At 45.3% G+C, this 14,855-nt stretch overlaps 1 protein-coding gene across 14 annotated transcripts in view; it reads left to right on the top strand.

Annotated features, from left to right (window-relative positions):
* Positions 1–14,855, top strand: part of AMOTL1 (angiomotin like 1) — a 173,354-nt gene that overhangs the window by 139,487 nt on the left and 19,012 nt on the right. For all 14 annotated transcript variants that reach the window (XM_082661016.1, XM_082661025.1, XM_082661022.1 and 11 more), the window contains one exon: positions 11,747–11,892. In XM_082661016.1, coding sequence (XP_082517142.1) covers positions 11,747–11,892 — 146 coding nt within the window. The remainder of the gene's footprint in view (positions 1–11,746; positions 11,893–14,855) is intronic.

The raw sequence follows: 14,855 nt of genomic DNA, 5'->3' as shown, positions 1-14,855 counted from the left end.
TCATGGTCATACAGGCAGGTAAGTGGAGAAGACAGGTTTTGAACCCAGGGCATCCTGACTCTGGAGAGCCACTTCCTGTGTACCAGGGAGGTGGGAAGAGGTGGCAGGGTTGGACTCCCCGTGATTTTAGAGCTCGTTTAGCATGGCCTCCATGCTTCGTTAAAGAAGAAACTGTGACCAAGGATGATCAAATGATTTGTCCAAGGCCCCCTGGGTGCTTAATGCAAGACCATGACAAGAACACCTCCTTTTTCTTGTTTTCTCCTTCCCCTTCTCCAAAGGTCATCTCTGTTGGCTCTGGGGGTGATGAAAGATTTCACATTTTTACCCAGAGAGGAATTCAGCCTTAGTAAGCGAACGTAAATAATTCTTGTACTAGAAGTCTTACTGCAAATTATTTAGCCCAGTAATGTGACTTAATAATAATGTATTCAAGCCATCTCAAATGAGTGCTAACTACTGGAATGAACATTCTGTGCTTCTGACTTCTACATCTGTCTTTGAACCAGAGCCAGTTATAATAAAAGGCCTTGCTGGGTAATCCACTACAGATACAAAAACAAAAAAAACTGTCGAGACCAGCATAGAGTTTAAAAGTTTTCTCAAAATGTCTATGAAATTAAACTCTTTGTTCTCTGGATGATAAGAATAAAAAATTAGCAGAACACAATGAGTAACCCTGTGGTATAGTTTCTTACAATTAGTTTTTGAAATTATTTTTGGTTCATGAATTGGAAGGAGAGCATACAGTTTGTATCTTAATGGAATCCAAGAACTTTGACAGGACGAAGTGTTTGCTTTAAGTTCAGAAAATTTGGTCTTGGACCATTAAAAATAAGCTTGCATCTGCTACTAATTTTCTTCTTGCCGACAAAGACTGTGGTTTGGTAGAAAGAAGAAGAAAAAAAGGATCTGCTCAAAGCAAGTTACAAAAATGACAATGGGAGGGGTCGCAGAAGTTAAGGAAGGGAGAACATATAATTGCAGGTGATGCATTTCTTTCTCCCTGGTCAGTCGTAGATTGAGTCCCTTCTGTCCCAGATATAACAATTCCCTCAGCATCAACTTCTATCTTTCAGCCGGGTTTTGGCGTTAAGCCATATCTGCCCTTCAAAGGGAGCATTTAGAAAGCATCATTTTATTATACATATTATAATAATGCCTTAATTAAACCAAATATAGGTATATAATATATACCTATATGTACACACAATAAAGTGTACACATTTTAAGTGTACAGTGCCATGAAATGTGACAATGGCCACAGTCCAACCCCAGCACAGGTGCAGCTCTGTCCTCTGCAGTGAGTGGCCTCTCACGCCATCTGTCGGCCTGCCTCACTTTTCACTCCTGTCAGGTCATTGCTCTCTGCATTATATCCAGGCTTCATGGCTGTTTTCTTCAGGGGCAGCCAGATTGTCTGGTAGGGTCTTACTTTGTCATACCTGGAAATAGACGTGTATGTTATTTACCTTTTTGTATTAAGAAAAGAGAAAGCAAAAAAGGACTTCTGTGGAGGTTATAGAAAGTGCAAGTTATCAGGTTTAGTTTTTAATCGATTCACGCGTAGGTGTATAGTCAAAATCAAATGCCCTGTGCATCCTGTATTTATGTGGCATTTTTAACTCATTGCTTAATTTGTTATTACGTTGTCTGCAGTGACACAGAAGTAGCAGTACATTTTTACTTCAAGTTAAAAAAAAATAAAGTAGAAGGTTGAACAGTACATGTGGAAGCTGAGCTGGATGAATGGGTGTGTATTCAGTCAAGTGAGTTTGCAGGCTACACATGTATAAATCTAGGCAGGTAAAAAAATACCTATGATTTATACCTGGGTGTGTAAGTATAGTTTCTAAAATAAAAATGCAATATGGGGCTTCCCTGGTGGTGCAGTGGTTGAGAGTCCGCCTGCCGATGCAGGGGACACGAGTTCATGCCCCGAACTGGGAAGATCCCACATGCCGTGAAGCGGCTGGGCCCGTGAGCCGTGGCTGCTGAGCCTGCGCGTCCGGAGCCTGTGCTCCGCAACGGGAGAGGCCACAACAGTGAGAGCCACGCGTACCGCAAAAAAAAAAAAAAAAAAAAAAAAATGCAATATGAAGAATGAGTAGATAAGAAAAAGTTATATTAAGAGAGCTTTTACTGGTATTCAAATAAGTATTTTACCAAATCATACCTGAGATATTTTACATTTGGTGCTACAAAAAGTAGCACTTTGGGGTATTAAACTCACTTCCTGGATATTAAAGAGCAAGAGGTAAATTAAGTATGTTAAGACCAAAATGTGTTGTTTTCCTCCGTTAGATTACTAGAAGATTTTGTGGTTCGGCTTTGTTACTTTCCAGTGATAAGCATCTGAAAAGGATCATTTTTGAATTTTATTTTAAATATCCAGTTAGAATTTGATCTTGTATTGATAGGATCCTCTTATTCGGTGACTGTTGCCTAAACTTGTCATATTTCTTTCTTCGCAGACGAAACACGCTATCTTAGATTCCTAAAGTCCTGCAAAGATAGAGGGGTTTAGACACATTATGAAGTAAGCCCAGTAGGAAGGCTAAGTCAGACAGACATCAGCCACTGTACCTGGAGTACAAGCAGAATATGGTATAAAGACTCGTGAAAGAACTACTTCCCCCCAGCAGAGTGTACGTGTGCAGGTTCTCCCGTACAGGAGAGATCTGTTTTACTGAAGGAATCAGAAAAGCTTCGTGCAGTGTGTAGCCTTTAGGGTGGGCCTGGGAAACTAATTTGCATGTTAGAGTAATTTTGCTGCCATAATACTTTGTAAAAGGGAAAGTTTCTCTTTTCCTTTTAACTTGGGGCAACAAAGATTGAATAAATCCTTCACACTTCAGTCTTTGCCTCACTTTCTCGTACTGATTCATTTCTCAAAAAAAATGTCTTCCCTACATTTTAGCAATAGCCATTTCCACAAATCTGTGTTTCTCTTGTAGTGTCTGAACCACTGGCTTTCAAACTCAGAGCTCTTGTTTAAAAGGAAGCGTATCTGGAAGCCCAGTACGTAAAACGCACGAAACCTGAACAGATTTCTGGTCGAGACAGGGGTGTGTTTGTCAGAAGCCTCCTCCTTCCTACTTGGCCCACTGCATCCCTTTTCTCCTCTCTCCCCATCCTTCTCTCTCCCAGGGCTCTGCAGAACAGAGTCTGGTTGAACTCCCCTTCTTAATTTTCTTTATTACACAATTCGTTTTAAAACAGTTCACTCTCAGCCATTTAAAAACAAGCCCTGGCTGGAGTGTCCCTGTGTTTGTTAACAGACCTATTTAGTCGCCCACTCACAACCCTTGTCTCCCGTTGCCTGGAACCATGGCAACTTGCACATGCATACAGGGAAGGCAGAGCGCCCAACACCCTTTCCTGAAATAACGAGCTTCCTTACCTGAGAAACTTTATCAGCAAATTTTTAAAAGATAACAAAAAGCCAAACCAGGGGCGTTATGGGGTCAGCTTTGTATTCTATCGCTTTTTCATTTCCGAATGAATGAGTGTGGCTTTTAAAGGTAGGTCATCTCTTGTGTTGTTTCGTATCAAATAAACCTCATGTGAACAGATCACTCTTACACGATGTGAACGGTGCTCTGTTTGGATTATATTTTGGGGATCTCTTTCCGGGTTTGTCAGTTTGACACTCAAACCGGGGTGAAGGGGTGAGGGCGGATATAAGAATGAGCTTCCAAGGGTAGCATGTCTTTGAGGCAGAATGAACCTAAATAGCTTTGCGGATAGTGAAGTAGTTGGAATACCTTCCTATTGTCTTTCCACTCCCACAACCTCAGAAGAAAGTACTTCTGGGCTTCCCTGGTGGCGTAGTGGTTGAGAGTCCGCCTGCCGATGCGGGGGACACGGGTTCGTGCCCTGGTCCGGGAAGATCCCACATGCCGCGGAGCGGCTGGGCCCGTGAGCCATGGCCGCTGAGCCTGCGCGTCCGGAGCCCGTGCTCTGCAACGGGAGAGGCCACAACAGTAAGAGACCCGCGTACCGCAAAAAAAAAAAAAAAAAAAAAAAGGACTTCGAAGAGGATCAGACTTCAGTTACCCCATAAATCATAGCTGACCCTTGGAATAGGCTCCAGCAGCTGCTCAGAATTATAAGATATGGTGCCGGGATATGGAACTCAGGGCCAAAGAATCCTGAGGAAGAAGAAACAGGAGGAAACATTCTAGGAAGAGATAATATGGCAAGTAATTATTCAGACATCTTTTCAGAAGAGGGAGTCCATTTTATCAGCATGGTGAAGTGACTAGTTACCAGAGTCAGTGCCATCAGTGTTGGTCAGCCTTGTCCTAAGGCATTACTATCAAGTCCTTTCTTGGTGGAGACGGGAATAGAGGTGTAAAGAAACAACAGAGAGTGTCTTAGTGATCTTTTGGTTACAAAAAGAAAAATCCAACTGGGCTAGCTTAGGCCCAGATAAGAGGAATTTTTTTTTTTTTTTTTTAAAGAAGTATCTTTGTGTGTGAAGGAGGCCCCAGGCAGGACGTGTATGCAGGCCTCGCAGGGGCCAGGGGCCGGGGGCCTGGGCTGGCCTGTTTGTGAGAATCAAGGGGCAGATGGTTTGGGGGGGCTCAGTGTTGGTCCGTGTGGCTCTGTTTCCCACTCTCCTTCTCACCGTGGACGCTCATCCACCTCTCCATGTCCATCTGCTTGAGTCTTCACTCTCCACCGTGTGCTTGCTCTGTTTCTCTAATGCACACGTGGGACGTGCTCACTAGCCTCAGAGCTGGGCTGCCTCTCTGTGTCAGCATCCCCCTCTCGCCCAGAGGCTCCCCCTCACACGGTCCCAGACCAGAGACTGGAAGTGACTCTGCTTGGGTCACAGGGCCCTTCAGGTTTGATCCTGTCAAAAGGGAGTGGTGGGTAGGGGAGGGTGAGCAGGGTTTTGTGATGCAGATGGGCTGCTCAGAACTTAGCCCTGTGAAGGGAGGAGTATAGTAGACATGCTTCCAAGTGGAGTGCTGTCTGGGCAGCCACTGTGAAAGCTGTCTACTCCGGGTGAGGACACACTTGCCTCTTTTTTTTTTTTTAATTGAAGTATAGTTAATTTACAATTTTGTGTTAGTTTCAGGTGTACAGCAAGGTGGTTCAGTTTTTGTCCTTTTCATTATAGGTTATTACAAGATATTGAGTACAGATCCCTGTGCTGTACAGTAGGTCCTTGTTGGTTATCTGTATATAGTCGTGTGTATCTGTTAATCCCAAACTCCTAATTTATCTCCTCCTTATTACCCCCTTTGGTAACCATAAGTCTGTTTTCTATGTCTGTGAGTCTATTTCTGTTTTGTAAATAAGTTCATTTGTATCATTTTTTTGCATTCCACATATAGGTGATATCATGCTATTTGGAGAAAGACCTCTCTTTCTCCAAATGCTTGAAATGCCTTCCAAGCATTCTAGTGAATTAGTCACCCCTTGGTCAAACTGGTGGCAACCAGACTCCTCTGTCCCTCCAGCTATATTGGGCTTAGGGAAAAACTCATCAAAAACCCATTATATCAGGAAAGGCCTAGAAAATTAATTCCTCCTTGAGAAGGGCCAGGTTACAGCTTTGCACCCCGCCATGAGCTCCAGCCATAAGTTGGAGCACTGCATTAAAAACTAGCAGCGCAGCGCACGGTGCCCTGACACCTCCACTGCCAGACCCCACGCCCATGCTCCACCTGTTTCTCAACAGAGGTTACACCACCCAATGGTTCAGCTAGCAGTCAAGCTTAGTGCTCAGATAGTAATTGCAGAAACTCTTTCACCAGACTGTCCACATCAGAGCTTACGCAGAGCTGGCAAAGCAGGGTAAGATGGAAGGGGAGCATCTTTAAATTCTGGGCCCAGTTCTCACTTCCATCCACTTCTGCTCTTTTTCAAGCAAAGAGACTAACCTAGGGGTAGAGGCACAAAAGCGACTACCATTTGACCTGTTGCAAGTATCATAGCTCATCTTGCTTCCGATTTTTCAGTTGTCAAGTGGAGTTGATATAAGGATTCAGGAAATGAGGTTCTGTTGTGAAACTGAAGGCACAGTGCCTGGGTGTCATGTGTCTTAGCTCTTGCTGTTTATTAAGTATCTGTTATGTGCCAAGCCCCGTAGTAGGTATTTTACAGGTCATCGTTTTCATCCTCATAAGAGTCCTGCAAAATAGGTCTTGTTAGTTCCATCTGAGGAGATGGAGTCTGGAGAGGGGAAGTCACGTGTCCAAGGTGAACCAGTATGTGAAGGTGCCAGGATCACACCAGGTTGGCCTGGCTACAAAGCCCATGCCATCGCTGTGGTTTCCAGAATAAACTGTGTGCGAGCAGACATCCTCTGTGTAAATGGGACCGGCGCCATCAGGCTAAACAATGCCCTGCTCCACACAGTCGAGGGTAATTCATATCCACTGAGTAAACAGACCACGCTGGGCAAGAGTTCCCTTGTGTCAACTTGCCTGTTCTAGGAATTCTCAGTATATACATTGGAGCACAGCCAAAAGTTCAGTGTGAGGCTGATCTTTCTTGAGATCCATCCCAAGGGGGCTTAGCTAATAAACAGACTGAAAGGACTTCCCTGTGAGGTGGTTTCGCTCATGGGACTCACCCTTGGCATCTCCCAAGAGATAACTTTTTCCGGTGGTTCTGACACACCCAGTTCCCATGTCTCCAGGGACTTAAGGGGCACAGTGACCCCCACCACATAGGCTCACTGCCTGGACACCACCTCCTCCTCACACCCTGGCCTGAGGTAGGGGTCCTTCCTGCGTTGTCACAGTCCCTGCGCAAGCATCAGTTGGAGCAGCTGGTCACGTTGCCTTTGCCTGTGTCCCTGACACTCTTCCCACCTGGCTGAGAGCAGCATGCTCCGTCCTATGCACCATGTAGCCCAAGGATTTATCACAGTTTTTCGACGGCAACAATACCCTTGGCATTATCATAGTTGACATTTACTGGGTACTTACTCTATGCACTTTGAAGTGGGTACTATTGTGATCCTCGCATTAAAGGCAAGAAAACTGAAGCACAAAGACGTCCGTTTACTTCATGTCACAAAACCATAAGTGGTAGAGCTGGATATGAACCTGGGAAGCTTGATTCTAGATCCATGCTTTTTTTTTTTTTTTTTGCGGTACGCGGGCCTCTCTCTGTTGTGGCCTCTCCCGTTGCGGAGCACAGGCTCCGGACGTGCAGGCTCAGCGGCCATGGCTCACGGGCCCAGCCGCTCCGTGGCATGTGGGATCCTCCCGGGCCGGGGCACGAACCCGTGTCCCCTGCATCGGCAGGCGGACTCTCAACCACTGCGCCACCAGGGAAGCCCTAGATCCATGCTTTTATCTAGTACTCTGTGATGCCTCCATGTAGCAGATGCTTAATTAATTAATATTTGCAAAGGGATACACATGAGGATTAATTGCTGTATTTTGAGATACATGATATGATCTGTGACATACTTAAATTTGTGCCACAATGAGCTGCGTTACAATGGCGCTCTCCCACGCCCCCTGCTTCTGTTATTCTGTGGGTCTTCATCCCCGCACGCTTGCACAGCAGAGGCAGTATAGCGCCATGCCTGTGAACATGCATTAGAGAGAGGCCGATGCCGGTTCTCGCTCTCCCACTGACGGGCATCACTTCTGTGGACACGTTACTTATCCTTTCTTAATGTCATGTTCCTCCACTGGAAGACGGAAATAATAATAGCGCCTACCTCATAGAGTAAACTTAAAGGAAATAATATAAATGGAGGAATTAAAGGGAATAACATAAGGCACCGTTCCTGGAACACAGTACCCATTCAACAGACATGAGCACGTTTTGTTATTATCACAATTGTCATGAACATCGGTTTTTAAAACTTTGCCATCGAGAACACTGCTTCCTGTCCACGGACAAGAAGTTCTGAGCCAGTGTGAGTGACACTAACTGATACTGCTTCAGCCTGAGGTCTAAAGTCACCAAACTTAGGACAAAGATGTTTGGACCCATGAATTCCAGAGACCTGAAAAGCATTCCAGAGCTAATGGATGGAGTCTTTGTCTGATACCCACATCTTTGTCCTGATGTGCTCCCTGTGAGGTTCAGGGAGCCTGGGCAGAGAAGGGAACCAGAGACGTCCAGGGTCAGTACCAGCCATCTGATGAGTGGCGGCTTCAGAGGTAGAGTGGACTGCTGCATAACAAAGGCTGTCAGGAGACCCCAAGGATGCCAAATGCTAAACGCTAACAAGAGCTGCCATTTCTTATACCATCAGCAATGAACTTGGCACACAGTAGAGATTCATTCATTCATTCCCTCATTCATTCAACAATATTTATTGAGTCAGACAATGTTCTAGGCTCAGGGCATCAATAATGACCTAAAGAGGTAAAGTCTTAGATGTTTAGGCCCTTTTATACTTTATATGCATCATCTCCGTCAACAGAGTCATCACAACAACACCGTGGTCTAAATGTTATCTTTCCCGTTTGATAGATGAGGGAGCTGAGACTCAAAGAGGTTATACCGTACCCAAAGCCTCAGAGCTGGAAAGTGGTGAACCTAGGATTTAAACCCAGTTCTTTCTGATGCTAAAGTCCATTCTCTATCCACAATATGATACTGCCTATCAAGGGAATAGCAACTGTTGGATGCGTGTGTGTGTGTGTGTGTGTGTGTGTGTGTGTGTGTGCCCGCACGTGTGTTGGAGGGGAGGGGTATTCGTTAATTCAGAAATCCAAATGTTTGTCATTGTGACACAGCAATAATTATGACCATCAGTTTGAAAACTGCAAGCAGCTCTGGTTTTGGCCTCTAGACTTTGCCTCTGGCCAAAATTAATGTGTCCTTGACTGCCCTCAACAAAGACAAGAACTGTTAAGCTTAGGTTGACAAGCAGGTAGAAGCTCTGAAGTCGGTGGTTCATTCCCAGGCCTGCCCACTGAGTAACTAAGTCCCGGGTGCCCTCCAGAGCTTGGACGAGGGCAGTGGGCACCATGCCTGTCCAGATGTTGTCCAAACCCAGGGAGCTAGTGCTCAAATGTCAGTAATTTTGCACAGAAAGCGTGAAATGCTCTGGTCCGCCCTGGTGGCAGTGGATGGTGGGCCCCAGAGCCAGTGGGCTGCTCCTGGCCCATTTGTTTAGGCCTCTTGCGTGCCCGTTCTCCATGCACTGGGAAGGAAGTTTCGGAGGCAGCATTTCATGCCACTGAAAGGGAGAAGCGGGGAGGGCAGTTGGTCATTGCAGTGGTGTCTAAGAGCCCACAAGTAATGCTCTCTTCTGGGTCAGAATCCCGGTGGCCTCGTTGTGTTTCCGAGAGGCGCCATTATTTCTAGGCATCACAGCCAATGCTCGCTGTACAAGTCTGCTCCTTCATTCTGTTCATTCCGAAGCTTTTCCGTTGCACCCTGTTCCCGTCAACATAAGTCACAAAGCAAGGGCAGTGCCGTCCAGCGGGAAGGACGTTGTAGTGGCCATCAGGAGACCCGGAATCCGGCCCTGGCTCTGCCCCAGCTGGCGGGGCACCTTGGATGAGTGCCTTTGCTCCTGGGCTTTCCTTTCCTCACCCGTAAAACAAAGGGGGCAGAACTGGATAGGGGTGTTTCCTATGATCCCTTCCGGCTTTAAAATTGCGAGTTGTTTGTTGAGTATTGGCAGCCTTAAAGTGTCTTTGCCCTGTATTCAAAACCACATTTTTCCCCCGCTCCTTATGGGCAGTGTTCTTTCTATTGCTTCAATGCCCATAAGGCTGGTCCTCCATGTTTGATAACTCTTCGCTAAATGAATGAATGGCTATACAAGGAAATCATGAATGAGTGAAACCACTATCACGTGCTCATATAGCTCGCAGACTTTGGTTCTTGGTGTTTCAGTTTGGTTTGCCAAGAGGACTAGGTAACCAGTATGAGGCATCTGAGTGGTGTGGGCACAGAGAAATCAATTTCTAACTGTTGTTGTTGCCCTTACCCTTATAATTATACACCCTGTTTTCTACAAATTTGGAAGATTGTGCATAGGGTTTTGTAACCACCGTTTTTCAACAATGACGATTTTTTTCCTCATCACTAATATTCTCTTACTTAGCTTTAATGGGTGCATCCTCTTCTATTGTAGGGTTTACTGTAGTTTATTTGACCAATCCCTTAATCTTACACAGTAAGTCCATTCGAGTTTTTCCATATTATAATCAACATATCTAAATATTCTAAATTACCTTAAAAATAAAATATACAGGCATACCTTATTTTATTATGCTTTGTTTTATTGCATTTTTTACAAATTAAAGGTCTGTGGCTACCGTGCATGGAGCAAGTCTCTTGGCGCCATTTTTCCAATAGCAGCTACTCCATGTGTCTATGTTATGTTTTGGTAATTCTCACAGTATCTCAGACTTTTTCATTATTATTATACTTGTCATGGTGGTATGTGATCAGTGATCTTTGATGTTACTGTTTTCATTGTTTTGGCATTTTTTAGCAATAAAGTATTTTTTAATTAAGGTACATACGTTGTTTTTTAGACATAATGCTATTATCGCACATTTAATAGACTACGGTATAGTGTAAACATAACTTTTATATACACTGGGAAACCAAAAAAAATCATGTGACTTGCTTTACTACGGTGGTCTGGAACGGAACCCGCAACATCTCTGAGGCATGCCTGCGTTGTTTCTGTAACAGGAGAAATGTTTTCAGTAAATGATGCTGATCTCATGGCAGCGTGGGCCCTGCCTGCTTAAGTAAATTGGTGGATAAGTCTATAGGAGAGCTGTGTGGAAGCCACTGTGAGGCAGCCTTTCCTCTCCACGTGCAGAGTGACAGTGATCACCGTCAGCTACAGTGTCACTGAATGAGAGGACAGCTGTTTCCCCACATCCAGAGCACTTTGTCTTTCTTCTCTTGAGCAGAACTAAGAGAAGAGGTGAGGCCAGGTCATATGCACAAGGACCCAGACAGAGATAGGAGGCCCGGGTTGAAGCTCCCCTCTACCGCCTGGCCTCAGACCGAAAGCTTAACCTTCTGCACCTTGGTTTATTTCTCTATGAATGAGAGCGTTAGTATCATCGTTACTATTGCCTGCCTTTCCATCACTGGTTTGGAAGGTAGAAGCTGGAGAGCTTGTGAGCCTGAAAGAAAATCATAGGTCCAAGGTTAATTTGAAGCCTTAAAGTAAATGTTGTACAGAAGTGAGTCCCTGAGAACACAGGGTCACTGGTTCTTTTTGTGCCGTTCATCTCTGGAACTGTGACCTGGACTATACCTATAGTTGACAGTGGTTTTTTTTTTTAACTTTTTTTTTTTTAAATTAATTAATTTATTTATTTATGGCTGTGTTGGGTCTTCGTTTCTGTGCGAGGGCTTTCTCTAGTTGTGGCAAGCGGGGGCCGCTCTTCATCGCAGTGCGTGGGCCTCTCACTATCGCGGCCTCTCTTGCTGCGGAGCACAGGGTCCAGACACGCAGGCTCAGTAATTGTGGCTCACGGGCCCAGTTGCCCCGCGGCAGGTGGGATCTTCCCAGACCAGGGCGCGAACCCACGTCCCCTGCATTGGCAGGCAGACTCCCCACCACTGTGCCACCAGGGAAGCCCGACAGTGGTTTTTGAGAAAATCCTTGCTTCACAAACACCACCACTATGAATAGGGAGCAAAGGCAGTAATTCAACCCTCTACTTTTTGTATGCTTTTTTTACTTTTAATCCTTGCCAGATGTAGACTGGCAATGAGCCCAGAGGGTGAGTGCCTTCTGATAGAGGTCGTTTTGTTCCCATCTCCCTTCTAGACAAAGAATTCTTGAAGGAAAAGGAGAAGTTAGAAATGGAGTTAGCGGCAGTGCGGACCGCGAGTGAGGACCACCGGAGACACATCGAGATCCTGGACCAGGCTCTGAGCAACGCCCAGGCCAGGGTCATCAAGCTGGAAGAGGAGGTGAGCCTGCGGGGGGCGGGGGGTGGGGTGCAGTGCACAGAGCCCCGAGGGCCTCCGTTTCCGTTTCCTAACCCAGCAACTTTAACCAGAGCCAACTCCAAGGGAGCTGAGTCAGGGGAGCGATGTAGGTGACCTCCCAAATAAAAATGAATAAAAACAGAATTTATCCACCCCAGAGCCAGGCAGAGGATGAGAGGCAGACGTGAATAACCATCAGCAAAGAGTTCAGTCTCAGCCTTAAACCCAGGCTGCTGCCCACTGGCTGGCAGGTGTCCAAGGCTGAACATAAATGGAAGGACTGGGAACCACTGGTGCCTGTGGAGAAAAGAGACTCAGTTAACTGTTCAAGTGCTGTGTCTCTGGGCTCTCAATTGCATAAAAAAGGCCAAGTCTTCTGATGCGGTGGGATTGGGGTGGTGTTCAGCAAACCTGTCTCCAATTTTCAGAAGTTAGCTTGGCCAGGTGATGACCCCCCAGTCCAGGAAACGTTGATGCCGCTCGAGCGTGATGGGTTTAGTGGTTTCTGATGAAATCCAGCCTTTAGATGAAGTTTTAAGAAGTAGACTTTTCCTTTAAGCCTGACTGGGGAAGTAGAATGACCACTCCTGAGGTGCCGGCTAGGGCATCCGGACTGTAGACACAGCAGCACAGGGGAGCCTGTTGTATCCGCTGTGTGTGGTGAGGCTGGGCCGAGCAGACCCACGGTGGAGAGTAGAAACTCCAAGTCACAGAGCGGCATGACCGAGATAGTCTCCACCAGGACCGAGTTGGTGCTTGGCTCGCAGGAAACAGCACTATTATTAATCCAACTGCTGTTGCTGTTGTTGTCGACAATAAAAAGCTGTCCCTTCAGGAAACATCTCCTGGCGCCAGGTGGCTTGGGTGTCTCAGCAAACTTCAACTTCAAGGCTAATGCAGCTAAAGGGGAAGATTGTTAAGTCAGTAGGGTCTTGTCCATTCAACCTGTCCCGTGAAACCCCACAAGTCCTGTGTACAGTTTTAATACTAGCATGAGGATCCCAGGCAACAGCCCCAGAGTCTCTTCCTTGTCACCAGCAAGCAACTCATTAAATAGGAAACTATCTGCTACAGAAAGTGACCTTGACCCCTGAAGGACAGGAGGTCTGCTTTGAGGAAGGGAGGCCAGAACTTACTCTGAGGGCACTTATCAAGGCTCCATCTCCATGTATGGAGCAAAGGAAAGTGATAATTTTGAAATATTTTAATTTTAATATTTCTGTTAAAGCAAAAGTTGTGAACTCCTTGAAGACAGGTTCTTTATAATCAGCATTATGGGTCTTTTCTTGTCATTATATTTATATAGGATCTGTGTTTGGTTGACTGTATGTAACTTCTCCAAAATGTCTCATGTGTCTGGCTTCCAGCGTCCCTCCTTGTTCTTATTAAAGTTTCTTTTGAAGGATCTTAACTCAGTTTAGATGGTTCACACTGAGTGCCTACCATAACTTCCCATGATGCTTAAGGGCTTGGACTCTAGAGGCAGACCACGTGAGTTAGACGGGTGGTGTATCAGCTGTGTGACCTTGAGTGAGTCACTAACCTATTTAGTCCTCAGTTTTCTCAGTTGTTAAACGGAGGTAATACAAGAGTTTACCTTCTATTGTTATTGGGCGGATTCAACGAGATACTTCATATAAAGCACAAAGCTTGGCATGGTAGTGCCTCCAAAATGTTGGCCGATTAATTACTGGTACTACTAGTCATCATCATCATTATATACTCCTTGCTAGACTTAAGGCTGATCCAAGGGTGAATGAGAGAGATCGATGCCTCCAAGAATCTTGCCGTTGGTTAGTGATAATATTAACTCGTTCATTTAACAAATACTTATTGAGTACCAACTGGATGCCAGGTACTGTTCCAGGCCTTGGGGACGTATTGTGCGCTCTGCCCCAAGCAGACAAATCTCGCGGCACTTATATTCTAGGGGCTACACACTCAGAGAATGGTATACAGTCTACGACATGGTAAGTGGTGTATGAATGGTACTCACAAAATAGTTTATCAGATGAGGCTTTTCTAGCACAGGAACCTGCAGTTAGTAGGTCCTCAAACAATCAAAGGCACAGTGAATGAAAGAGTCAGATGAAAACTAATCCCAAGAGTAGGTGTAGAAAAGGCTATAAGTTACTGTCCGCGCCCCCCGGCAAAAGGTCAGAAGCACCTCGTTTTTTATCGCAGAGGGTTTGGCTAGGGCACAGACATTGCTCCTGGCAGGGCTGCCTGCTAAGTCAGAAACCACCCTTTGCAGCGAACACTTAAATCACTAGCATGTTCCAACTTGCCAGTGCAATCATGGGTTGAACTCAGGATCTGAATCACCCGCAAGGCATCTGCATGCCCAGGTGCAGAGTGACAGGAAATAGCATCTGGTATCTCCTCACCCGGGACCAGATCAAGGAAAAGCCTCAGTCTGATTTTTGGCACCAGCCAATCCCCAGAAAGTTAGAAATGTGCCTGGGATCTATCTATGAACATGGGTCCAACTCCTAACTGGAAGAAAACAAAGTCTGAGGGTAAGAATTTGAAGTGGTTGATCAGTGAGTCTAAATCCATACCTGATGTGACATTTACATAAATCAATTTTTACCTTAATTTGCCTCTCCTCAGTGATTGTGTGGTTTGCGTGTTCATTAGGCCTTTCCCGTCTCTCCAGGGCTGTCATCCATAAAGGGCTCTGACATCTTTAGGAGGAAATTACTCCACAAGTATCTATAATCAGATATTGTCATACTCATTCACACATACACAAATGGGTACACATGCATAAATATATACAGTCACAGTTTTTCTAATAGTAATTGGTAGTTATAGAAAATTTGAAAAATACAGAAGAAAGAAGATGAGAAATTATTATTCTGCCATACAGACAAACACAGTTGATGCTTTTATTTCCTTTCAGTCTTTTTTCATACATAGATGATAGATAGATAGATAGGCAG

This window comes from Grampus griseus (assembly GCF_964374135.1).
Source record: "Grampus griseus genome assembly, chromosome: 8".
NCBI lineage: Eukaryota > Metazoa > Chordata > Mammalia > Artiodactyla > Delphinidae > Grampus > Grampus griseus.
Note: the sequence above shows the minus strand (reverse complement) of the source record. Positions and strands in the feature narration are given on the sequence as shown.